The sequence below is a fragment of the Pipistrellus hanaki genome (genome assembly GCF_964339955.1).
Source record: "Pipistrellus hanaki genome assembly, chromosome: 3".
Classification (NCBI taxonomy): domain Eukaryota; kingdom Metazoa; phylum Chordata; class Mammalia; order Chiroptera; family Vespertilionidae; genus Pipistrellus; species Pipistrellus hanaki.
This window is the reverse complement of record NC_140505.1, coordinates 164,682,351-164,708,170: the sequence shown is the minus strand read 5'-3', so window position 1 is coordinate 164,708,170 and position 25,820 is coordinate 164,682,351. Positions and strand designations below refer to the sequence as shown.

Here is a 25,820-nt window from a genome sequence, read left to right as displayed (position 1 = left end):
TCAAATTTATTTTATTGCCTATTAGGTTTCCTATGATATTCAGAAAGCTTTGCAATGCAGCTAACAAGAGCTTCCTTAGCCAAGTTATTAAGTGCAGCTTCCACTTTTTTAAAACCATAAAATTTAAGCTTAGTATGTGCAAGGCATAAAATAAGTCATGTATCTTAATTTCATTTTAGTCTCATAACACCCATGTAAGGAAGGCATTCTTTTTCCATTTTGTAGATGAGGAAACTAAGGTCCAGAGAGGGCTCTAAGTGGTAGTCTGTATGAGATGGAATTCTATTTGCTTTAAGTCACTATTCTGACCACTATACCAGAATGTCCTGTAACTCCTCATGGGATAAAGATGAGTGATCTTAAAGGGACATGCATGCCTCATGGTTGCAAAGGAATAAAACAAAAGATACTCTGAAGCCCAGCTCATGGCAGTTTTAAAGCAAAGTAGCATCAATGTGCATGCACAAACTTTGGAATCATAGAATTATGGATTTAACTCTTAATGTGCCCCACTAAAAAGCTATGTGACCTTAGGTATGTTACTTAATCTTTCTGAGGCTCAATTACTAAAATGAAAATATAAGTAATAATAATCCTATAAGATGTAATATGCAAATTGACCATCACAGCTCAAAAGATGGCTGCCTACAACCAGGACAGCAGGGGTTTAGTGAGGGATGACCAAATGACTGAAAATCAGACTGTGTGGGGTGACCAGGCTGGCAGGGGGGTTAGTGAGGGACAACCAAATGATTGAATAGCAGGCTGTGTGGGGCAACCTGGCAGGGTGGGGGGTGGGGGGGGAATGGGCAGAAGCCATGAGGGATGACCAGGCTGGCAGGGGGTTCAGTTAGGGGCAACCAGGCTGGCAGAGGGGGGCAGTTAGGGGTGACCAGGCCAGCAGAGGGGGAAAGTTGGGGGTGACCAGGCTGTCGGGGAGGCAATAAGGGGTGACCAGGCTGGCAGGGAGGGGGCAGTTGGGGGCGACCTGGCTGGTAGCAGGGGGGCAGTTAGGGGAGACCAGGCCAGAAGGGGGGCACTTAGGGGTGATCAGGCTGGCACACAGAGGCAGTGAAAGGTGATTAGGCCAGTGGGGGAGGAGAGGGCAGTTAGGGGTCACCAGGCAGGCAGGCAGGTGAGTGATTAGGAGCCAGCAGTCCAGGATTGAGAGAGGGGTATCCAACTGCCAGTTTATATCCTCAGGATCGGGCCTAAACCAGCAATCAGACATCCCCTGAGGAGTCTCGGATTGTAGAAGATGCAGGCTGAGGGGACCCCCCAACCCAAGCACGAATTTTGTGCATTGGGACTCTAATAATAATATATATTTTAGGGTGTTGTTTTTTTTTTTAAGAGAATTCATTGAAGTAACGCCTAAAAAGTTTTTAACACAAAATAGATGTTCAATACAAGTAAATCCTATTGATAGTAGCAATTGCATTACCACACTATGGTATTTCCTCAATTCCCAGGCTCCAGCTAACCAACTCTGAGTCAGTCTCTTTTAAACATTAGGTCCAGACCTCCCTTTTGGATTCTGGATGCATATATCTTGTCACCTTACTTGGCATCTGCTCTTGGGTATCTCACACGTATCTCATACTCATTACATATCAAACTGAACAAACTAATGATACACATCACCCCTATTCCTATCCTGTTAATATCTGCTTACCTGCCACCTTTACTATATATGATCATGAGGATGATGAGGAGATGGAGGAGGAGAATGATAAGTGTGGGTGTACAAAATCAATACCACAACCAATCAAATCTCAAGTCACTGAGTTCTGAGGATTATACCCTGTAAATTTCTCCTGGTACCTGGTCCTAGCCACCATCATTTCTTTCTTAGAATACTTCAATCACACCTACTTCTGCCTCTCATTACCAACCAGCTTCTTGATTTTCCTGCCCCCTTGAGACCTAAATAAAATTGATATTAAATCCCTTTCCATCTCTAATGGAAGTTCAAATACCCTTGGGGTTTTTAGCAACTTGGAGAGGTTTTCACTCACAATTTCCTCTTCCCTCAGGCTCCAAATCTCACAAATATAGCTTCCATGCCCTAACACATCGATATGACTCTCAGCAGCTTTAGCAAAGTGATCCACTCACACAGAGCATTTGTGAGTGTAGCAAACACTCGTGCAGGCTGGGATTTAGGCAGGTGGACAAGTGTTTGCTATTCAAAATGTACTTCCAATGGAACATTAGGCATTTCCAGTTTTAAGTGCTCTTTGACCCCCTCATCATCTGGATATTTCCATTAGCTGATTGTTCTTTCTATATCCCAGCATCACACCATCTTGCTGGCTCCTCTCTCCATGTTTTTTCTAGCCCTTTTCTTCTTCTCTCTCTCCCCCTACTTTCTGGAATAAAGCCACTTTCCTCTATAGCTTGAATACTAATTTGTACCTAATTTGGTTGTGTGTGTTTTTGTTTGATCCCTCTGCTCACACTATGAGTGCTCACTTCTATTCTAAGTGGTTTGTTATCAGGCACTTTTTCATCAGAAATTCTCCCCAATAGGAATTTGGGAGTCAACAGCTAACATAATAATATTTTTTTCTTCTATTAAAGAATGCAAATCTGATAATTTTACTCCCCTGCTTAATAGCCTGTAAGTGGCTTCCCATCGCCATTAACAATAAGCCTCAACTTTTTTAGAAAGTCCTACAAAGCAGCCTATGATCTCATCTCCACTATTGGCCATTCTGAGGTTATTCTTGTTTCTCAAATCCATTATGCTTTCTCCAGCTCCCAGGTCTTCATATGCACTGTTCCTTAGCGATCCTATTCTTTCTCCAACTCATCACCAGGCCAGCTCTTACTGACGCCTATAGACTACCTGTGTAGTCTCCTACTTCCTCTAGGTTAGATCCTCCTGCTAGACCTTCTTTTATCATCATGCATTTCTTAACAATGCCTTTTTTCCACTCATTATTATTTAATCATTTATCACAGTGTATTTCCTCTCTGTTCATGTAGATTACCAACATTACTGGGACAGGGACCAAATTTATTTTCTTAACCATCATATCCTTAGCATCAGGCACACAGTAGGCACTCAATTTTTGAGAACTTCTTGAAGGTCAACAGCGAGCAAAACATGTAAGTACTTCATCTCCCATAATATCTAAGCTTTCATTTATCTGGCAATGGAGGGATCAGACTCTTAGGAAAACCATCAAATTCCAGTTATGGTGGAGGGTACAAGAAGCTATTTGCTTTAAAGGTCTGACAGTGTTGTTATTGGTGATGTTAACAACTCAACAAGGAGGAGAGTGAAAGCTCGGTGCTTACAAAAGGTCACAAGGGACACACCTCAATATGCTGTGAACTGCGTGGTTGGTAAGAGACTGCACTCTCTGTCAGCTCTCATCAGGATTTTTAATTAACTGGTGTCACAGTCAGAGACACACTTCGTGCCTGTGGGGAGATTTGACTGAACTCATCCATTCTCAAATAAATGATTAGCACCATCATCTTCTACAATGCCTTTCAAGAAGTGGGGCAGCTACATTTTTACAAGTGTCTTTCCGAAGTAAAGCCATCTTAAAACTATAAATACTGCAAAGAATAGAAGAGGGTTGGAGAATTTTTTTTTTTTTAATCAGCCAAAATTATGTTTGTCAGTGCTTCATTTTATGAAAATAGCACTTGTTCCACAGGCAGAATTAACCTGTCAGGAACCCTTATTTTTCATAACACATTAAGCCAGAAAAATGTTCCATGTTTTTGGAATTTGCCAGACCATTGAACTGTGGAGAGCAATTGTGTTCTGTGCCTTTCTGAAGGGTGGACCTACCTCCTCCCACGTCCATCATCAGCCAGGCACAGCATCCCAGGTCCCTGAACTTCTCAGCACAGTAGGTCCCAGAAACTGTTCCCATGGTAACCTTTAGTCAAACAGGTTAGCTTAGGCATACAGCACAGGCATAACATACATGGGCATAACAGCAAAAGAAATGCCTGCTTCTCTTGTTCAGAATGCCACAAAAAGGGCAGGTAATATTGATTGCTGAATAAATTAATGGTTATTGAATGATATATGAATCATGGCATTAATGACCTAAAAATATATAATTTCTAGTGTTTATATGTCCCAAAGAAAATAAATGAGAAACCATAGATCATAAATTTGGTAACAACAGTTAGCTATTTTTTTTTTTTTTTTGAGGATCTACTACAATAGATATCACATACTGGGCTAGGAAATATACACAGATAATCTTGTTTGTGACCCCACAAAAACCTCATCATAATAGGTTATAGCATTTCCATAATTTATCTCAAGCAAGTGAGGCTCAAGGAATTTGAGCCCAGGTTCGACTATCTCCAAAATTTATTTGTAGCTCCAAATTTATATTTTTCCTGATACCACATTTTTGAGCATCTATCAACCATATCCTAGAGCACATGTGTCAAACACAAGGCCCGCGGGCCAAATCCAGCCCACCAGGCCTTGCAATGTGGCCCGCACCACGCTGTCATCACTGCACTCCGCTGTCAGTTTATGACATTGTCAGTTTATGACTGTTCAGTAAACCATTCGGCCCGCGATTTAGGCTGGATTTTAGATTTTGGCCCCTTCTCTGATTGAGTTCGACACCCCTATCCTAGAGAGAAATAAGCCATGGTTTGTGCTGAGGGAGCTCACAATCAATTAAATACAGATATGAAAGGTATCATTTGGGAAATCACTTTGGCTCCAGGATCTTACAGTCTGGGGACTGCAGAGTAATAGAGTCATAACATGTGTAGTTGAAGAATTGCCTTGAGTGCCAGCTCCCCCACATTATAATAGAGAAACCTTGAAAAACCCATTTAATTTCTTTGAACCTTGGTGTTTCCATCTGTGGAGTGAGATAATAACTTAATAGGATGTTTAGGGGATCAAATGAGGAAAATGTATTTAAGTGCTTTATGAAATATAAAATGCTACATATAGTTAATGTTCTCAACCTATATGTCACAATATCGTGGCACATGTTTTCCTCACAACAGTTACTTTTCAATTAAAAATGCCAGGTTAAAAGTCTTTCCTCAAGCATGTTTTGTTTAATCTTCAGAATTAAGACTTCTGCAGAGCTTCCACCCCAAATCCATATCGGAAATCTAATATAATTACTCATTAATAGATATGTGTTTATACTAGAGGCCTGGTGCATGAAAATCATGCATGGGGTGGTGGGTGGGGTGGAGAAGGTGCTACCCTCAGCCCCGCCTGCACCCTCTCACTATCTGGGACTGCTGGCTCCTAACTGCTCACCTGCCTGCCTGCCTAATCTCCCCTTACTGCCCCCTCTGCCATCCTGGTCACATTCACTGCCCCCCTCCCTACCCTGCTGGTGACCCCCAACTGTCCCCCTTTGCCAGCCTGGTCACCACTAACTGTTCCCCCTGACACCCTGGTCAACCCCAACTCCCCCTTGCCAGCCTGATCGCCTCATTACTGCCCCCCCCTGCCAGCCTGGTCACCCCTGACTGTCCCCCCTGCCAGCCTTGTCTCCCCCAACTGCCTCTCTGCTGGCCTGGTTGCCCACAACTGTCTCCTGCCAGCCTTGTTGCCCCCAACTGCTGCCCCTGCCAGCCTGGTTGCCCCATGCAGCCTACTGTTCAATTATTTGGTCGTTCCTCACTAACCCCCTTGCTGGCCTGGTCGCCCCACACAGCCTGCTCTTCAGTCATTTGGTCATCCTTCACTAACCCTCCTGTTAGCCTATGTAGTCTGTGTTTGGTCATCCATCTGGTGGTTTCAGTTGGTCATAACAGCCCCTGGATTTTTATATATTAGCATATATATATTACAGGTTCAATGCACAAAATTCATGCAAGAGTAGGCCTTCCTTCCTCAAGTGGCCAATAGTGGCTTCCCTCTAGCACCCGGGCTCTCCTTGTAGCCCCAGCTTTGACCAGAAAGTCATCTAGTCTAATTAGCATATTATGCTTTTATTACTATAGGTATATATCTTCAGAGTGATATATATATATATATATGTATATATATATATATATATGTGTTTACTATATACAGTACACACACATATGGCAACTTGCTAAGGAAACACCCTTTGTATTTACTTTAAATTAATGCTTCACGAGTAGCAAAATTTAGTTATTATTCTGCACTCTGGCTGGACAGAACAAAAGAGTAGGAAGCTGAAAGTCCTAAGATGAGCTATTTGATCAAAGAAATGACAATGCTAAAAATTCAAAGGTTGTAATGTGACAGCCTACGGGCTGAGGCTTGCCTGTAAATGTGTTGTGTGTGTTTTTGGCCAGTATAGCTTTATTTTGTTGTAATTGTGCTTTTTAATGAGGCTTTTAGACAATGCAGGTACTTCCCATTTGCTAACTATTCCATCATTCAATCCTCTCAAACTTGACTGTTTCTCACACATCACCAACCTGACATTTGAGTTTGGACCCTTTTCCCAAACAAGAGGCATGAGAGATGAGGGCTCTGCATTATGAAACTGTTCAGACAGAAATGAATGTATCTGAGCATGTCAAACATGAAAGGCAGAGCAAACATGAATGTGGACTAGGCAAAGGGAGAGAACTGACAATCTCTCCCTGAAAAGATACACTTAGGACACATATAAAGGAGTCTGAACACATATAAAGGAATCTGGCATTACACTGCTGATTGTAAACATATTTATTTAGCAAGCATTTATCAAGGGCCTGGTGTATGAGGTACAGAGCAGTTCCTGGCAGCACATGATAACACCACGTAAGTTAATGGTCTTTATTATATCATCATCCTTATCATCCTTATTATCAGATACAATTCCAGAAAGGACAAAGGCGCTTTAGACCTGTCTTTCTCTCTACTTCCAAACAGAGTTGCATCCACAGTGTCCTGCAAAGTTCCTGATACACAGCTGGTGCTCAAAACATATCTGAAGAACAAATGCATGTAAAATGGAAGATTCAAGAAGCCAATTTTAGCCTTTGAGATCCGCAACCGGACCGTGCTCTGACAATCTTTGAAAGAGGCTGTGAATAATTCTAAGGAAATGCCAGGAGGAGTCCTGCTCTGACAGGGCAGCTCTGGGACTTGGCTCTTTCTGAAGGAACTAAAAAGAATGAATATCTTGCTGCAAAACGTTTCCTGGGAAAGAGACGGGAGGTTAAGGGGGTGAATTACATAATGTCTGCAGAGGATCATGGCTATCCGAGGTGCTTATAGCTATAAGTACCGGACATCATTAATATTACCATTTTTAAAAAATGAGCATCCTATTACATCTTGTGTGGTAACCTTAGCACAGCAGAGTTTTCTAAGTGTTCCTTCTGAAATGCCCTCTAATAAGTCTAATCATTGATTGGGTTGCCAACTGGAGCATTGGTAATGTTCTAGAGGCACATCACACAGGCAGGTTTGGTGCACCCAGCACTTGCTCGGGCTCTCATCATGTCTCGCCTGAATTGTTCCAAGGCCTCCTTACTATCTCCTGGCCGTCGATGGACCCAGCCCACAAATTCCTAGCTCCACTGGTCCATACTCCTAATTATATTGCTCTTTCTAAACTTTGATCTATCTAATCATGTCACTTTTCTGCTTTGAAAAAATTTATGATTTCTTTTGGCCTAAAACAATATCCAAATTCCTTAACTAGGCACATCATGGACGGGGCTATCAACCCTTTCCTCTGAGCATCGTACCACTATTTAGCCGCTCCAGAGGACTGTGGGATCTCCCTCCCCCCCCACCACTCCAGATTACTTTCCTGATCTTTGTTCCCCTGGGAAACTCCTGACTATTTTTCAAACATTACTTCCACTCTGAAGCCTTCCCTCAGGCCCATCTGCAGAAGCAGAATTAAGTGCTTCCTTCTCTTTATGTCTACAGCACTGAAAAATTCTCTTGTACTGACCAGCATCTTTGGCTGAATGTTTGAAAGTCCAGCTTCAAAAACTTAACCCATAAACCAAGATTTATTCACTTATGTCCCCATACTGCACAGTGGCTGGGCCTCAGAATGATGGAGACTATGTCCTCTCTCTCCAGCAGCTAATCTTCATGGGGTAGAAATGATAGACACTGGTGTCTGCAGCTTGGCATCTGTACATACTTGAAACTAGAGGAGAATGCTCCTTCCCACTAATTAGCACTTAGCTAATGTTGGTTCCTTATTGAATTAACAAGTGGATAGCTTTCCAATGTTGGGTGAATAAAATATCCAGTGGACATAATTAAGAATCTCATAGAGTTTTGAAGTTAGTTCAATGAAAGTGTATACAACCTCCATAATTAAAAGTCATTAAGTGATTTGAGACTTAACTAAAATAATAACCTTTGAAATACAACTAATACATATTGATTTCATACTGTTATCATTTTTATAAAAGCCATTTAATCTTTACAAAAACCCCATGAGTTACAGGAATTACCACCCTTTCATAAATTAAGAAGATGAAGTTAGGAGGTCCTTGGGCTTCCCCAAGCTCTCACAGGTAATAGGTGTAATTGCAGAAAAGAAATAGAAACTCAGGCTCTCTGATACCAAGTTTACTGCTGTGCTCTTAAGTGCATTATTTAACTTCTATGAATAAAATGGGGAAAGTAACTCTCATGTCTGAAGACTATTATGAGGAATAAAAGAAAAAAACACGCACATAAAATTTGCAGTGCAAAGCCTGGTTCAGATTGGTTATCTATATATATAAAAGCCTAATATGCAAAGTGTCCCTTTGGGAGTTCAACTGACCAGAAGTTCAATCACTCTCTATGACATGCACTGACCACCAGAAGGAAGGCCCCAGCCAGCAGCAGGCAGCTGGCAGCCGGAGTTGACAGCAGGGGAAAGCCCTGACTGTAGTAAGCAGCTGCTAGGGACCCTACCTGTGCACCATTTAGTGCACTGGGCCTCTAGGCAATAGATAATAGTCATTAAATTTGCCAGAGATGTTGGAGGACTTCCTAGGATTTCTGACTGTTATGTATCTGTGGCCTGTCCTCTTCCTTGTCCCACATTCTAGGAACTCATCCTGCATTTTTCTCTTAAGTGCTGCCCACTCTATCTCAGTAGCTTCGGTAGTCTCCAGGCTATGGAACAGGTAGCAAGCTCCTGGCTCCTCCTCCTCCACTGTAGCCAGGCACCCCGGCCCTTCTCACTGCCTCAAACAGTTCAGGAAAGAGTTGTACCAATGGCATGTGGATCCCAGACCTTGTCCTGACATTCATTTGCACCACTGTCCTCTCGAGTGTGAAATGAGGGTATTGGACCGGAGAAATTTCTATATTAAAATTTGTTATGCAAAGGAAATTTTAGTGAAACTATTTTCACTCTAGAGTCAAGCAATAATACTATTACTCAGTCTCAGGGTGGGGGGAAACATTTTAAATATACATTTTTTAATTTACCAAATAAATCAGTGTTGGCCTTGCCTAAGTTTGTCAGATCCATTTCTGTTACTTTTAATTCTTCCTTCTTGCTCTACATCTCAACAGGGATTACGTGCATGAAGTATATATTCAGAATTTTATTCTAAATATAGATTCTAGGAAAAGCTGAAGCAAAGAGGCCAGAGAAGAAATAGTATGACGACATTTCTTTTAGGCCCAATGCCTAGATTGCACTTGGCCTGCTGCCTTCTTCTCATTAGTGCTGCTGACAGAACCTGATTAGCCCACCTGATTTTTTTTTTTTTTTTTTTAGCAACCTGGGAGCCAAGGGGCCAATGCTGATTTCATGGCTGATCTCCAAAGCTATCCTTTGATTTGAGAAGATTAGCTTCCTTTCCCTGGAAGATTCATTATCTACAAAGCATCGTGACACATTAGGCATACATTTCTTAAACACTTTATAAAATTGAATCTATTCTTTCCATCAGCATAAAACTTTCAGATATTGCCTATTAAAATATGGAGTGAATGATTCTTAATAAATGTGAATATGATGCTTGTAAACTTGTTGTTTTCTGAGCTAATCAACTCCTATAACAAATGATGCATAAAAGCCAGACTTCGTGTTCTTGCACATTCAGTGCTTGGTTTAGCCTCTCAATCCACCCAGGCCACTGGCCATAGAGTCATGCACCACTTAAACGAGCAGGAGAAATAAATGTCATTAGGGAACTTTGTTGCTATGCAAACATCAGAGTGCCCTCCTACAGTCTTGATGGTCTAGCCTAGTGCACACTTAGCCTGTGTGGTATAATCTATTGCTCCTGGGCTCCAAGACTGTACAGCATGTTACTGTAGAAAACAATGCCAGAGTGAATAAAGCACAGTGTATGAGGCTGCTGCTGGTGTTACACAGCATACTGTTTTACAGCAAATGTTTCTATAAGTAGAAAGAGTACACCTATCCCAGCTGGCATGTCTCAGTGGTTGAACATCAACCTATGAACCAGGAGGTCATGGTTTGATTCCAGGTTAGGGCACATGTCCAGGTTGCAGGCCTGATCCCAAGTGTGGCGTGTGTAGGAGGCAGCCAATCAATGACTCTCCCTCATCATTGATGTTTCTACCTCTCCCTCTCCTTTCCTCTCTGAGATCAATAAAAAATATATTAAAAAAAAGAAAGAGTACACCCTAAAATAATGATAAAATGTAGAAACAGTATATACATAAATCAGCAACATAGTTGTTAATTATCATGATCAAGTATTATGTACTGTACATAATTGTGTGTGATGTACTTGTATGCAGTAGTATGTGTGTTTACACCAGCATCACCACAAACATATAAGTAATGTGTTGAGGCCTTACAATATTACAAAGGCTACCATGTCACAACTATAGTCCACATTAGGCAATAAAAGTTTTTCAGCCCAATTATAATCTTACTAGAGGCCCAATGCACAAATTCATGCGTGGGTGGGGTCCAGCCAGTTCTGCACCCAATCAAGGGCATGGGGGGGGGGTAGGTTGGGAAGTGGGGGTGTCCAGGGGGAGGGGCCAAAGGAGATTGGCTGGTGGCAGTGCATGTTATTAGCAAGCAATCATTCCAGTCTTCCCAGCCGTTCTGGTCATTCCAGTCACTTGGCTTTTATATATATATAGTGGTGCCTCGCATAAAGAACGCCTCGCACAGCGAACGCTGCACACAACGAACTTCATTTCATGATTCATACAACGAACTTCGTTTCACACAACGAAGTCGCCCGAGCTTCCACGATCGCTGCCGATGTATTGCATCCTTCCGCACAGGCACTGCAGGCAGTCGTTAGTCACTGCGCTTAACTTAAGCACGTATCGCGGCAATCGTTCTTCATTACGAATTAAATCACGCACGTATCACGGCAGTCGTCCTTTTAAGTTAAACTCAATATTTTTTTTATATCATGGCTTCTAAAAAAAGCAGGAAGGTGATTTCTGTTGAAATGAAACAGGAAATAATTAGAAGGAGTGAATGTGGGGTAAAACAGTGTGACCTCGTCAAAGAGTTTGGCCTCAGCAAGACCACCATTTTCACCATTTTGACAAATAAGGATGCAATCAAATCAGCCAAAGTAGCCAAAGGAGTATCAAAACTATTTCATGAAAAACATAGGTCTTCAATCCACGAGGAAATGGAGAGGCTATTAGCGATTTGGATTAAGGACAGGCAGGTGAAAGGTGACGTAACAACCCAAGATATTATCTGTCACAAAGCCAAGAGAATTTATGACGATCTAAAGAAAAACGTCCCTGGAAGTAGCAGCAATCAAGATAATGAAGAAGAATTCAAAGCCAGCAGGGGGTGGTTTTTTAGATTTAAGAAAAGGTGTGGAATCCACAGCGTTACTATGCATGGTGAGGCTGGCAGTGCTGACAAGAAAGAAGCAGAAAAGTTCTCTATTAACTTTCAAAAATGTATTAAGGATGAAGGATACTGCCCACAACAAGTGTTCAATGCCGATGAAACGGGTCTTTTCTGGAAAAGAATGCCGAGCAGAACCTTCATTACAAAAGAGGAGAAGAAATTGCCAGGACACAAAGCCATGAAGGACAGACTTACCCTTATGTTTTCGTCTAATGCCAGCGGAGACCTCAAGATCAAACCTCTATTGGTTTATCACTCTGAAAATCCAAGAATTTTCAAGAAAAATAACGTTATTAAGTCCAAACTGCCCGTCCATTGGAAGTCCAATCAAAAAGCCTGGGTGACCCAAGTTATCTTCAATGAATGGATTCTGGAAACCTTTGCTCCTGCCGTGAAGAAATTCTTGCTGGAAAAAGAACTGCCGCTCAAAGCCCTTCTGATACTTGACAATGCCCCTTCTCACCCAAAAGACCTAGAGGAAATATTGCAGGAAAATTATCCTTTTATCAAGGTGCAGTATTTGCCACCAAACACCACATCCATTCTTCAGCCAATGGATCAGCAAGTTATTGCGAACTTTAAAAAACTCTACACTAGAGCCCTCTTTAATAAGGTGTTTGAAGAATGCGAGTTTGGTGGAGACAATATGACTGTCCAAAAGTTTTGGAAGGAGAAATTTGATGTCCTTATGGCAATACGACTTATACAGAAGGCCTGGGAAGAAGTGTCACAAAGGACCCTCATTTCTGCTTGGAAGATGCTTGTGCCTTCGTGGACCCAGGAAGAAGCAGTAGTTGATGACACAGAAGTGGTGAAGGACATCATCACAGTGGCCCAAAGGTTGGAATTAGAGGTAGAGGAAGAGGATGTAGAGGAGCTTATTGAGGAACACGAAGAAGAGCTGACAACTGAAGAGCTCCAAGCACTTATGGTCCAGCAACAGGACAATGCTCAAAGGGAAGCGTCATCTGATAACGAGGAGCAACAATCAAACAATCAACCAATCCCAACTGCTGACATCAAGAACATCCTAGTCAAATGGAAAGCAGTTCAGGAGTTTACCAATGCCCACTATCCGGATTCAGCTGAAGCAAACAGGATCAACAATCTTTACTCCGATACTCTTGTCCGTTATTTCCAGCAGATGTTGGAGAAAAGAGAAAAACAAACGACTTTGGACAGGTTTTTCATGAAACCATCGGCCAAAAAGCAGAAAATGGATGAAGATGTGCAAGATTCGGTAGACTCTACTTAGTCTGTCTTAAAATTAAAAAAATGTGTGTGGTTTTTTTTTTTAATTATGTTTTTAGATGTATCTAAATAAAAATAATAACAAAAAATTTATCTTTTTTTATGTCATCTTAGCATATTTTATGCTACAGAACGAATTATTTTTTTTAACATGTATTGTTATGGGAAAACACGTTTCACATAACGAACTTTTCGCATAACAAACTTGCTCCTGGAACGAATTAAGTTCGTTGTGTGAGGCACCACTGTATATAGATGGGACCACCATCAGATATCAGTCTGTTGTTGACCACAACATCATCATGCAGTGCATGGCTGTATGGAAGGGGCCACATTATATGTTTGACTCCAAAATACTCTTGATTTGCAAACTGGTCAGGAACCTTCAGATGTGATGGGAAACCAGCCCTATACAGGGAGGGCAGGGAGAGATGGAAGAAAGGCAGATCACCCAGATTGGTGAGTGACAGGTTTCAAAAGCAAGGGGACTTACCTTTAAAAAGTTTGTTTTGGACCACACAAGATGAGTAGATCTTCACACAGCCCACCAAATCTTAAAGGTTTAGATTCCTTAAGGGGTTCAGTCATAAACAGGAGAGGATTTCAATGGGATCAGTCATGTATACCATTAAGTTGGTAGCAACACCACATTTCTGTCTCAAATCTATAAGTGTGGGGCAGCTTCTGGGAATCAAAAGACAAGCTGAATGCACTTCCCAGAAAATGAGAGAAGGTGAAGAGAGGTCCTGATCTCAAGTCAACCAGAGGTCACGTCCTCTCCATGACTTTCCCCAACAAGTACAGAACTCAATATTAAAAACCTACCCATATGTCTGAGGGCAAGACCATGTGTGGATAAAGGGACATTTTTAAATGTTAAGAATTACTCAGGTCACAAAGCACCTAGCACGTGTCAGGGGACAACTTCAAGACAGGCACTGGTCATCTATGCATGCGTGTCGGGGTTCATGGTCTCAGTGGTGGGCCAATCCTGTTGGGTCCTGGAGCTGGATATGCAGCTAGAAATAAGATGCAGTCCTTGCCCTTAAAGGACTTAGGGTCTAGGGTCCTTAGACTATCATGAACACCATTAAGTCTATTAAATGTTGACATAGAATCAAACTGCTATTGGCAAGATACTCTTTAAAGCAGTGTTTTTCAACCTTTTTTGGGCAAAGGCACACTTGTTTCATGAAAAAAATCACGAGGCACACCACCATTAGAAAATGTTAAAAAAATTTAACTCTGTGCCTATATTGACTATATATAAAGTAATTCTCTTGAATAGGAATCAAATAAACACAAAGAAAGTATTTTATAATTACTTTATTATGAAATATTAAGTAAACAAAATAGTGAAAAATTATAAAATTCTTGTCTTGTCTGCACCTACAGCACACCAGGCAATATCTCGCGGCACCCTAGTGTGCCGCAGAACAGCGGTTGAAAAACGCTGCTTTAAAGTACTAGGACCTGTAAGAACTAGATTTCTAAAAAAAAAAAAAGTAAACAAGAAGGAAAATAGTCACATTTTTTTAGGTCTATATAGTCTCTTTTATGGTACTGCTAGGTACTATGTGCTTGATGTGTCTTCTGACAATATGTGTGGTACCAAAATTAATAATAAGTAGATGAATTCTAAAAGGCAAATGCCCACCTCTAGTTAATGCAATTAGCAATTTTTCCCATTCATTTAACTAACACTTATCAGTGTAAACTGTGTGTCAAACTCAATGTATCAAAAGGGGAAGGCAAACATGTATATATGTGGATCAATAATGGAACTCAATTTTGTTTTGTGTAAATCAGTGGTTAAGAGCTCAAACAAGAAGTGCAATCTTGGTCAAGTGATTTAATCTTTCTGAGCCTCAGTTTCCTCCACGAGGAGCTAAGAATGAAAATAATAATGCCATCTTAGGAGGCCATTTGAATACTAAATGAAATGACTGTGTTTGACTGCCTAGCTTAGTTAGCTTCTGGGCCCGTGTAAGTCCTTAACAAGTTTCAGCAGTTTTTCTGTCCCACGTTCATAGAAGTCTAGGAAGTTCAGAGCTCAGGCTACTGCATACCCAGAAGATAAATTCAAAACAAAGCAGCAAGTGGTATAAAGTGTATGAGTCTTGCTTAAGACCATAGAGCAGAAGGACTGGTCCTGCCTGTGTAGCTTATGGGAAAAATCAGGAAGAAATAGTTAAACCAACCACACAAATGCTCTTCCAAATGCTGTCCATAAATGTTTACCTAGAAACTTGAAGCAAAGCTTTCAGTCCTTTGTCTGCCGACATTCTCGTATGTGCTGTGAATCCTCCATCTGGTCTCTTCTTCAAAGAGCTTCTTAGCTTCTATTTTTAAGGACTGGCTAACCTTTAATGAGGAGGATTACCGCAGGTGTCTCAGTACTGGCTTTTATTATTTAAAGCTGATAGGTGAGAAGGGAGAGAGGAAATCACTGCCTTGAGACATTCTTCTAGAATGCTCCTAGGACTGCCACAGCATGTCTCCCTCCAGCAGAGCTGAGAACAAGGGCCTCTCTGGAAGTTGAATGCCATGATGATTTTATTCAGTCATTATTTACTCATTTCCATGATGTGCATCTTGTGTTTATTACATATCTCGACCCATGAACTAAAAGGAGCTTTTCAATGAAAAAGAACCCTCAAAGTAAAACCCTGAGAAAATCATGAGAAGGAAGAGAGCTAATCTCTCTTTCTGCCTTTCCTTGTATATGTTGTAAATCTATTTTACAAAGTAATGCTGACCACATTCATTTTGGGAAAATTATCTCAGCATACTTTTATTGCTAATGATCTGAGTTTGACCTCCATTCCCGTGTTTTCTCTTTCCTTCAACAGAATGCTACAACACTCCACGTAACTGTTCAAGATGACAATAGCATCGCTGTCTCTCTAGACGCTTCAGATGTCACGAGCCCATCATCTGTGTATGTTGTGAAGATAACTGGTGAATCAAAAAGTTACTTCTTCGAATTTGAGCAATTCAACAGCACTCTGCCTCCTCCTGTTATCTTTAAGGCCAATTATCACGGCCTCTATTATATAATCACTCTGGTAGTGGTAAATGGGCATGCGGTTACCAAGCCATCCAGATCAATCACTGTGTTAACAAGTAAGCAACCAGTGTAATATTGTCCTTTGAGTTTCTTCTTTATCTGTATTCTCACAGGGTTCTAATGAAAAGAGGAATCAGCACAGAATGGCAAGCACAGGGGAAGTCAAATCACAGAAATTCAAAGTTCTGCTTTATATTAAGTATAGTTTCTTGCTGAAGTTTGATAAAGTTTCACTATTATATTTTGATTTTAAAAATGTTTAAAACTAAAAGAAAGTTAAGCCTTAATGAGATATTTTAAGACTGAATGACAATTTTAGATTCATAATTGGACCATGTAATTTTCTACTATGTAACTCAGAAGAGTATGATCATAATTAAGCTATTTGTCTTCCATAACAGTTATTCTCATATTAAGCAATTTGGCTTTTGAGACATTAATTTATTCTCATAGTTAACCTGCTCAAATTCTATTTTACACTTTTAGCTGAGAGAGAGAAAAAGATATCATTATTTATCGGTCACTATTCCCCACCTCATCTTCCTAATAGCATTGGTATCCAGTGCCCAAGAAAATGCCAGGGGGAAAAATCATTGGCATTTTAACTTTCAGTAGCCTGTGCCTTAAAAAGTTAGTGCTGATATTAGGAAATTTTTAGGATTTGTTTTTAACTATTTATGACTTTACTCTGACTTTAATACCTAATCTCAAATTAAGATGCAATTCTACTGTGTATGTCAAGGTGTGGGGGAAAAAACATATATGGTATGGTAGAGTTTATCACTAGAGTAATTTAATGGCTCAACAAAGTTCTTTTTGCTCTCCACTGCAAATATTTCGGTGGTGGCTGCAATATTTAAAATACCAGAAACGTGATAATTCTGTAAGTAGTTAAGGAAAAAGACACAGTGATATTTTTGTTTGGGATAAAGTAGAGAAACTCCAAGAAGCAAGAACTCAGAATCAAGCTAGAGGACGTATTTTTAACATGTCTATAATTTTTTTTTAAGTTTTACTTGGCAGAGTCCCAAGATCTGTAATGAGTCCTAAAAATTAGGAATGGTACAGACCCAAGACCTTCAAGGTTTACAGATATAATGAACTAATCTAGGACCTAGTTGAATCAAAGGAAGCATTTGTCTGGTAAAATGCTGTCTTAAACAAGCTTCAGAAAAAGTGAACTGGGAGTTAATAGATTCAGGCATCAGAACTAGGTATATAATACATATAATACAACTCCTTGAAATCAGGAGCTTTGTTTTACTCATGTTCATCCTATATAATAAAAGGCTAATATGAAAATTATTCCCTTGGGAGTTTGGCCAACCAGGAATTTGACTGACTGCCCACTATGACATGTGCTGACCACCAGGGGGCAGCACCATAGGCCCCATCTGGCAGCTGGCAGCTGGCAGCTGGCAGCAGGGAGAAGGAAGGACCTGATTGACCTTGTTCACAGGCCATTCCTAGGGACCCTACCATGCAGGAGTTTTGTGCACCAGGCCTCTAGCAATTTCATAAGCATCTAGTGCGAACATTATGCTTAATAGGCGATCAGTAAATACTAAATTCAATTTAGTTAAGAAAACAGTAGGAGAAAGAGCCAGGAAAAAAAAAGACTAAAACACAAAACAAAATAAAAGGATAGGGACTTGCTGACACAACATTCATTAGCAAGCACTTAGCCACTTCTGATTGGACAAAGCTGGAGGAGTCACCCTTCAGCTAATGACTCATAAAGAAATTTGATAGTAAGTATTTGGTTAGAATATTTCTAGAATATCTCATTGAAATTTTAGCACCCGCAGTGAGTTCTGTTTAAAATATTTTCCATTTCCTTTATGATTTTACCTTTGACATGTGGGCTTAGAAGTGCGCTGTTGAATGACCAAAAATTTAGCAATTTTGAAGAGATCTTTTTAGCCATTCTTTATTAAATGCTGTGCGATCAATTACTTGTGTGGTTTCAATCACTTGACATTTGTTGAGATTTGTTTTATGATTTCCAAATATAGTCAATATTGGTGTATATGCCGTGAGCACTTAGGTCAATTTAGTTGACCTAACTATTCCAATCTTCTACATCCTTCTTGATTTTCTGTCCACTCGTACTAACAACTCTTGATAGAGGAGTGGGTTTGTCTATTTCTCCTCCCATTTCTCTTAGTTTATATTTTACATATTTTGATGCTCCGTTGTTATGTTGTAGGTGCAAACACTTTTAGGATTATTATGTCTCCTTGTTGAGCCTAGCGTTTCATGGTTTGCAATGTCCCACTTTATCCCAAGGAATGTGCTGTGTGTGTTGAAGTTTATTTTGTCTGATATTAATATAGTCTTTTCAGTTTTCTTTTATTAAGTCATGGTATACCTGTTTCATTTTTACTGTCAACCTACTTATGTCTTTATATGTTAGCAAGTTTCTTGTGGACTGCATAGAGTTGGATCTTGCTTTATTCCAATCTGGAAAGTCTCTGCCTTTTAATTGAAGCACTTTCCTATAAAAATAGGATGTTAATTGCACAGCAATAAATTTTCAGGTAGAAAAAATTAAACACTTTTTGAAAAGATAAAATTAATTTTAATAACATAATATAAACCATTGTATTCAAAATATTATTTTAACATAATCAATATAAAAACAAAATAACACTTTTTCCATTTTAAACATAAATTAATTAAAATGAAATAAAATAAGATTTTAAATGTGCTTTTTCAGTTATACTAGCTTCAATAGCCTTACATAGGTAATAATTACCAATTTTGATAATACAAGTTTAGAGCATTTACGCTTAATGTAATTATTTACAATGTTAAGTTTAACCCTACTGCATTGCCAAGCTGTTAGTGTGGAGGTGAGTCAATTCAGTCATTAGTTGGATAGGGGTAAAGGCATTAGTTGCCATTAGTTCATGGATTTCAAAGTCCTCCAGAGGGAGTGCCAGTAGTGGTCCTGGGGATTTCTCAGTCTCCAGTTGTAGACTTGGGGTTCAGTGAGCCCCACCCACCTGCACCACAGAAGGGGTCCATGATTTTGCCCCTCCCCTAACAATGGATGGCTTCTTACTAGGGCTAAGATTTTGGTGGGAGCAGGGGAGGATTTGTTCTCTGGTCCAGCCTCAGGCTTAAGCAGACCCTATGACCCTACGGCATTCTGAGCATCCCTACTTCTTACCGCCAAAGTCTACCTTAAAGCTGGGGAAGGTCCTGAGTTAGAGAGCTTCCTTCCTCTCCCAGGTAGTAGCAGAACCCTACTCTGTATCAATGCATGAACAAAGAATCCAAGAGAGTTTTTGCCCCTCTCCTGGGAAATGGTATCTTTTAAATTGGGGTATCATTGCCTGAAAACTGGGAGGGAAAGATCTCTCTGCCCCTCCCTAATGCCATAAGGCTTCTGTTTTGTATTCAAGAAAGGTCCTGGGGATGAAGAAAGGGTTTCCCCCATATCTTTTAGTAGCCCAATCATCATCTACATGCCTGTGCCCCAGAGGGTGGTTCTCTTGCCCTCAGTATTCCTCATGAGCACCTGATATAGGCACATCAGAGAAGAACTGGAGAGAGACCATGGACTCAACTTGTGTCTGGGACTCCCTGTCATTCTAAACCAGCGCTGTCCTAGAACTTTGGAGAGATGGGAATGCTCTATATCTGCATTATCCAGTATAGTTACCATTAATTTTTAATTTCACTTCATCTTGGTGGATTCTTTCATAAGTATAATTTAAATAGCCCTAAAGGGCTAGTAACTAACTTCCTGGATGGAGCAATTCTACACTGTCATGGAGAACATACGCATCCTTATGAATTCATTGAAATCTTAGTTACTTTCTTCTTTTCTGCTTGAACTCCTCCTGTCATGCTCAGCTAGGTAAAACCTAGTGTCCTTTCAGTCCTCGGAGGGTTCTGCAGTTTACTTTGTTTGGTTGCCTTGCAATCTTACCTCTCTGAGAGATGCCTAAAAAGTTATGATCTCATGAATTATTTTGCTTTTTCTTCTTGTTGTTGGGTGTTGGGAAATGAGATTGACTTGCAGCTTTCTTCATCCTAAGCGGAAGAGGAAACCGGCATTGATTTCTAAAGAGTAAAACTGAATATGGTTTCAGTCTCTCCTTTTCTGTCCCATTCTTAAAGGCTCAATTACGTCATCTCAGATTTCGAAAGGGATCATAGGTTGGGAATATAAAAACTATGTATTGATGCACAAATATTTCTATGACATTAGACAAGAGGTAAGATTTGGGGTTCAGCTTTCTCCTCAAAAAAAAAAAAAGAGGGAATTCAAATACATGTTGACTGAGATTACTTTTGAGCTCTAAAATGATCATTATTTGTTAGTTGCTGATGTAATTTTGCCATCTTTATTTTTTCTAATGAGAAGCTTTCCTTAAAAGTTTAGGAAACATTTGTAGCATCTACTCATAGAGTTGATGCGTTGCTCTTGAGAATAAAACAGGACCTTTTGTTGTAGTAATTTACTGTCTTGACAAAATAAGCAATGACCAAGCAGTTGGCCCTGGGTCAGTCCTTTGATATTTCTCTGTAGTTGCTCTGAGTCTGGCACTTTCTAAGAAAGCTGAGAAACATGGCAAAGAATAAATTTAGCACAAACACATTGTTAGGCCAGTTCAAAAGAGTTTCACAACCCTTAGGCTCTGACATCTGATTAATATTTAACTGGTTGAGAACTTTCAGTATGTTGTGCCCACTTTAGAGAGAAGAATCCTTTTCTCAATAGATCAAATGCTACATAAAAACAATTGTTCAGACACTGAGGAAATATCTTCTCAGCTAGTAGTCCTAAAGATAATGGCTGCAAATACTGCAGAACACACATACAAACACTCTACAAATAGGAAATTCTACACAAATCCATCTACTATAAATAAAAATAATTCATGAGTTTCCACCTTATTTATTGCTATACTCTCGATGCCATGTCCTAGGTGCCAGAGAAATAAAAATCAATAAAAATACCCACACTCAAAGGTGATTTACTAAAGTGGAAAAGACAAATAAACAAGCCATTACAAAATATGATAAATGCTATCTGTGAATGATGTAAGCCCACCTAGACTTCCTAAAGAACATTGGGGAGATACCACAGAAACATACAATCATTGAAAAAGTAATGAAAATTTGTCAAATTAACAGAGAATCTAAAGTGTTACAGAGCCAATGGGAATTAGATGCAGAGTGGAAGCATGCATAGCATCATACACCTGTGAACTGCAAGGAGTTAGAATCAATGGGGCAGCTGATCGATGATTCTCTCTCATTGATGTTTCTAACTTTCTATCCCTCTCTCTTCCTCTCTGTAAAAAAAAATCAATAAAATATATTAAAGGAGAAAAAAAAGCTTAATAACAGGAAGGGGGCTAGAAAAATTTGCCAAAGAGGTTAGACCTCAATCTATGACCAAATAAATATTAAAAATACTTTATATTGGCTAAAAACTTTATTTCTCTGTCCAGTTCAGCCTAGATTCTAAGACAAGAAATGAGAGTATAATAGGGTGGCTACAGAAAAAAGGAGTAATGAATTAAATCAAGATTTAATCTTGTCATCACTGAAAAATCACACAGTAATAGCAGCATTGGTTTATGGCATATCATTAATTTTTAATAATCCTATTTAGTAAAAGCCTAATATGCAAATTGTCCCCTCAACCGGGAGTTTAACCAGGAGTTCAACCAGGGCAGGCTGGCCAATCACCCATAGCCTCTCTCCCCAGATGGCCCTGGTCAGAAGCCGCAGCAGGCAGCCAGGGGAAGGGAGGCCCTGGCCGGCAGCCAGCAGCTGCTAGGGACCCTACCCATGCACAAATTTGGTGCACTGGGCCTCTAGTAACAACAATAATACTACTAATAATGAGAGATAGTAAAATATTTTAAAGAAAGCATTTGAGTTCCATTGAAAGCAGTAATTCTTGGGTTGAATATGGGTCAGTAATGCCTGGGCGTGGACCTCAGAGTAGACAGCTGACCTGAGTCACTTATGCTGAAGCTGAGGAAAAATATAGCCCTAACTGGTTTGGCTCAGTGTATAGAGCTTTGGCCTGCAGACTCAAGGGTCCCAGGTTCGATTCCGATCAAAGGCATGTATCTTGGTTGCGGGCACATCCCCAGTGTGGGATGTGCAGGAGGCAGCTGGTCGATGTTTCTCTCTCATCAATGTTTCTAACTCTCTATCCCTCTCTGAAAAAAAATCAATATAATATATTTAATAAAGAAAAAAGATATATAAGAAGCAAACATGTACGTAGGTATTTAAAAAAAAATTCTCTTAGTTTATAATTCAAGTAGCTTGCAGCCAAACAAATCACAAAATAAAATAGCTGTGCTCTAATCCTCATGTGCACCTTGAATTTCAAAGTTAGCGTGTGCTTTGATGTGCAGACTTCATATCTCAGGCCCAGAAAGACTGAGTGGACCCCCATCTCTGCTCAGTGGACAGACGCCCAATGAGGATGTGAAACGGGACTGCAGCAATGGAAGAATTACTGCTCTGGGGCGGCTTTCTGCTGACAGCTTTCATTTTGTTTCTCTCAGATCCAGAGCCAATAGCTGGGCTTGGTTAATAATTAGACTGGGTTGAAAGAAACACCTTCAGATGGCTCAATACTTCTTTGGGATTAATCAACAAGAAATAGTATTCAGGGGGGGAGGTTGTTTTTGTTTGTTTACATGACATAGAAGTAACTGCTGCCTTTAATAGGAAGACCAGGGATGGAGGCAAAGATAAAACAGAAACATTTTAACAGAGAATATAGCTCATTGTCTACATTGAAATGAGCACAATACATGCTGTAGTCTAATGACCTCTTCACATGTTTATAGATGTTGGCTTGTTTTTTAAGAAAATTCCAGGGAAAATCATACCTTTAACATGTGATTTCAGTCCTTCCTGAGTCTCTTCAATCAAAAGCAAAGCAAAAGCAGGTTAAGATCCTGAGGGACCAAAGGAAAGTTATTTAGCTACACACTGAGACAAAGTGAGAACTCTATAAATTATTTATCAAATGAACTAAGTCTTATTTGGTTTCCTATGTTAATTAACCTGAAATTTTTAAAATGTAAAATTTAAATTAAGGCTATTGCTTTCCTTTAGTTTGTAGGTTATGTCTAAAATTCCTCTCTATTTTTAAAACTTTGAACCAGTGGTTTTCTTCTCTATAATGCAATAGTTGATTACAAACCAAGTTATTTTTTAAATTTTCTTGAATAAATTTTATTCAAGTAAAAATTACCCAATAGTTCCTTAGATGCATGGAAGAACTGTATAATTTTATAAGACTTTTGCTGAGGGTGGGATGCAGAGGAAATATAGACATATACCAACCACAGTGTTTTAAAAAATAAGTATTTAAAAAGTTTTGTGATGGATTAAAAACTTGAACAAAATAAGAATAAACATACTTAAAACTTTTATAGAAAGAGTAGTTTGATAGACACCTTCAACTCTAATTATCATAACATAGGATGGTTTCCAATCTTATACTCAACTTAGAAAGAGAAGTGCTAAGTTTACACAAAGAAATAAATGATCATGTAAGCATTTAACCTTGGTCAGAGTCAAATGTATTTTCTATTACTGCTCTGTTACTAGTATCAAATTTTATTGACTTCGGGTAAAGAAAAATGAACTAGAAATCCGGAGGTATAGATTCTGCCACACACTTGTTAAATTTTCTTTGACAAGAAAATTGAAGGTTATGAGTTATTATTTTTATGTTTTGTTTGTTCTTCTTAGATTCAGGCAAATGAAAAAAGTTATTTGAAAGGCAGGAAACACTATAAGATGAACTTTATTAATTACTGCTAAGGAGAACACTCAGCTCATGTGGACTGAGGAATTTTGTGCTCACGGGTGATAAAAATGTGTTTAAAGTTTTGGTAGGCATACTCCTTGGTACTCCCAAGTATGGATAATGGCCTTTCTCCCTTTTGCCCCATTTCCCTTTTCTTCATTTACTCTTTTTCTGCAGAACCTCTCCCTGTAACTAGTGTTTCAATATATGACTATAAACCTTCACCTGAAACAGGAGTCCTGTTTGAAATTCATTATCCAGAAAAATATAATGTCTTCACAAGAGTAAACATAAGCTATTGGGAAGGTAAAGACTTCCGGACAATGTTATATAAAGGTAAGAGGCAAAAGGAAGAATAAATAAATGATGATGGATTGTTACTTTTTACATGATTTTTGCCAAATGGTCTTCATTCTTGCTCTAAATATATTTTATAGTTCACTATTTGACCATAACTAAATCATTAAAATAGTTATTGATTCATGACAGTCTTGTGATGAGGAGATTTAGAATATCTGGTCCATTAAAGTCATGTTTCATGCATAAGTATAAGAAATACTCAAATTATTGTCACTTATATGTTATTCTTGCCAAGATAACATGTTATTCTTGCCAAAGGTAACATGAATTTATTTCCTGTGGGGAAAGGAGAGAAAACAGAGAGCCCAGGGGAATTAATAATTTCAAAGGAACCAAGCCAAATTCTCCGTAGACTTTGGTGGGCTAGGAGGTGGGGGAAAGGATGGAGAGAGAGAGAGAGAGAGAGAGAGAGAGAGAGAGAGAGAGAGAGAGAGAGAGAGAGAGAGAGAGAGAGCCCTATTCAGCTTCACTGGAGGTGAATCAAAGTGGAGGAACTTAAATATTCAGTTTAGCTCAGTGGACAGTCAGCTTGCACAGTGGATAGTCAGCTTGCACAGTGGATAGTCAGCTTGCACAGTGGAGAGTCAGCTTGCAGAGTGGACAGTCAGCTTGCACAGTGGATAGTCAGCTTGCACAGTGGACAGTCACCTTGCACACCAAACGGTCCTGGGTTCGTTTCCAATCAAGGGCATGTACCTTGGTTGCAGGTTCCTCCCCAGCCAGAGCCCTGGTCTGGGTGTGTGCAGGAGGCAACCAATTGATGTGTTTCTCTCACATCGATATTTCTCTCTGTCTTTCTCCCACTCTCTCTTAAAAAAAAAAATCAATGGAAAAATATCCTCGGGTGAGTCTTGTGTCCTGAATATATATATATATATATATATATATATATATATATATATATATATATATATATATATAAAGAGGTAAAAAGCCATCACAAGATGGCTGCATCCATAGCAGAAGTGGGATTCCTGGAATGAGCGATCAGCAGGGACCTGAGACTGTTCTCCCCCTCACCCACCTCCCCATCAGCAGGGCTTAATGGAGAACCTCAGGCTATTGTGCTCCCAGCCTGGCTGGGCTTGACAGGGGACCTCAGGCTGCACCCTCCACCTCTGCCCTGGACTGGGGGACCTGAGGCTGTGCCCCCCACCCCACCTGGCAGGGCTTGATGGGGGCCCTGAGGCTGTGACCCCCACCTGGCAGGGTTTGACTAAGGTGAGGCCAGCAGGGTCTGGATCTCACCCAATGGGGGTGGGGCCAGCCAGGTCTGGGTCTCACACAATTTCGAGGTGCATGCCCGTGGATGGGATCTTGACTCTGGGTCCTGAGGCATGCCCCAGACTCTGACAGGAGGAAGATATTCATATACATTTTACTAACTTTCTTTCATCTCTGATACTTCTATTTATAGAGAAAGGGCAAATAGCAATATTAAAATATTTCCTCTAATTTCCTTTTAACGTGCACAAATTTTATTCACTGGGCCATTAGTATATATATATATATTCAGGATGCAAGACTGTAACAACTACAATTCTCTGCCAGGGCTTAAATGATGATG

The 25,820-nt window shown here is 39.9% G+C and overlaps 1 protein-coding gene across 2 annotated transcripts in view; it reads left to right on the top strand.

Moving 5' to 3' along the window:
- Positions 1 to 25,820, top strand: part of PTPRO (protein tyrosine phosphatase receptor type O) — a 206,816-nt gene that overhangs the window by 93,309 nt on the left and 87,687 nt on the right. For both annotated transcript variants that reach the window (XM_084877905.1, XM_084877904.1), the window contains exons 2-3: positions 15,869 to 16,142; positions 24,071 to 24,229. In XM_084877905.1, coding sequence (XP_084734031.1) covers positions 15,869 to 16,142; positions 24,071 to 24,229 — 433 coding nt within the window. The remainder of the gene's footprint in view (positions 1 to 15,868; positions 16,143 to 24,070; positions 24,230 to 25,820) is intronic.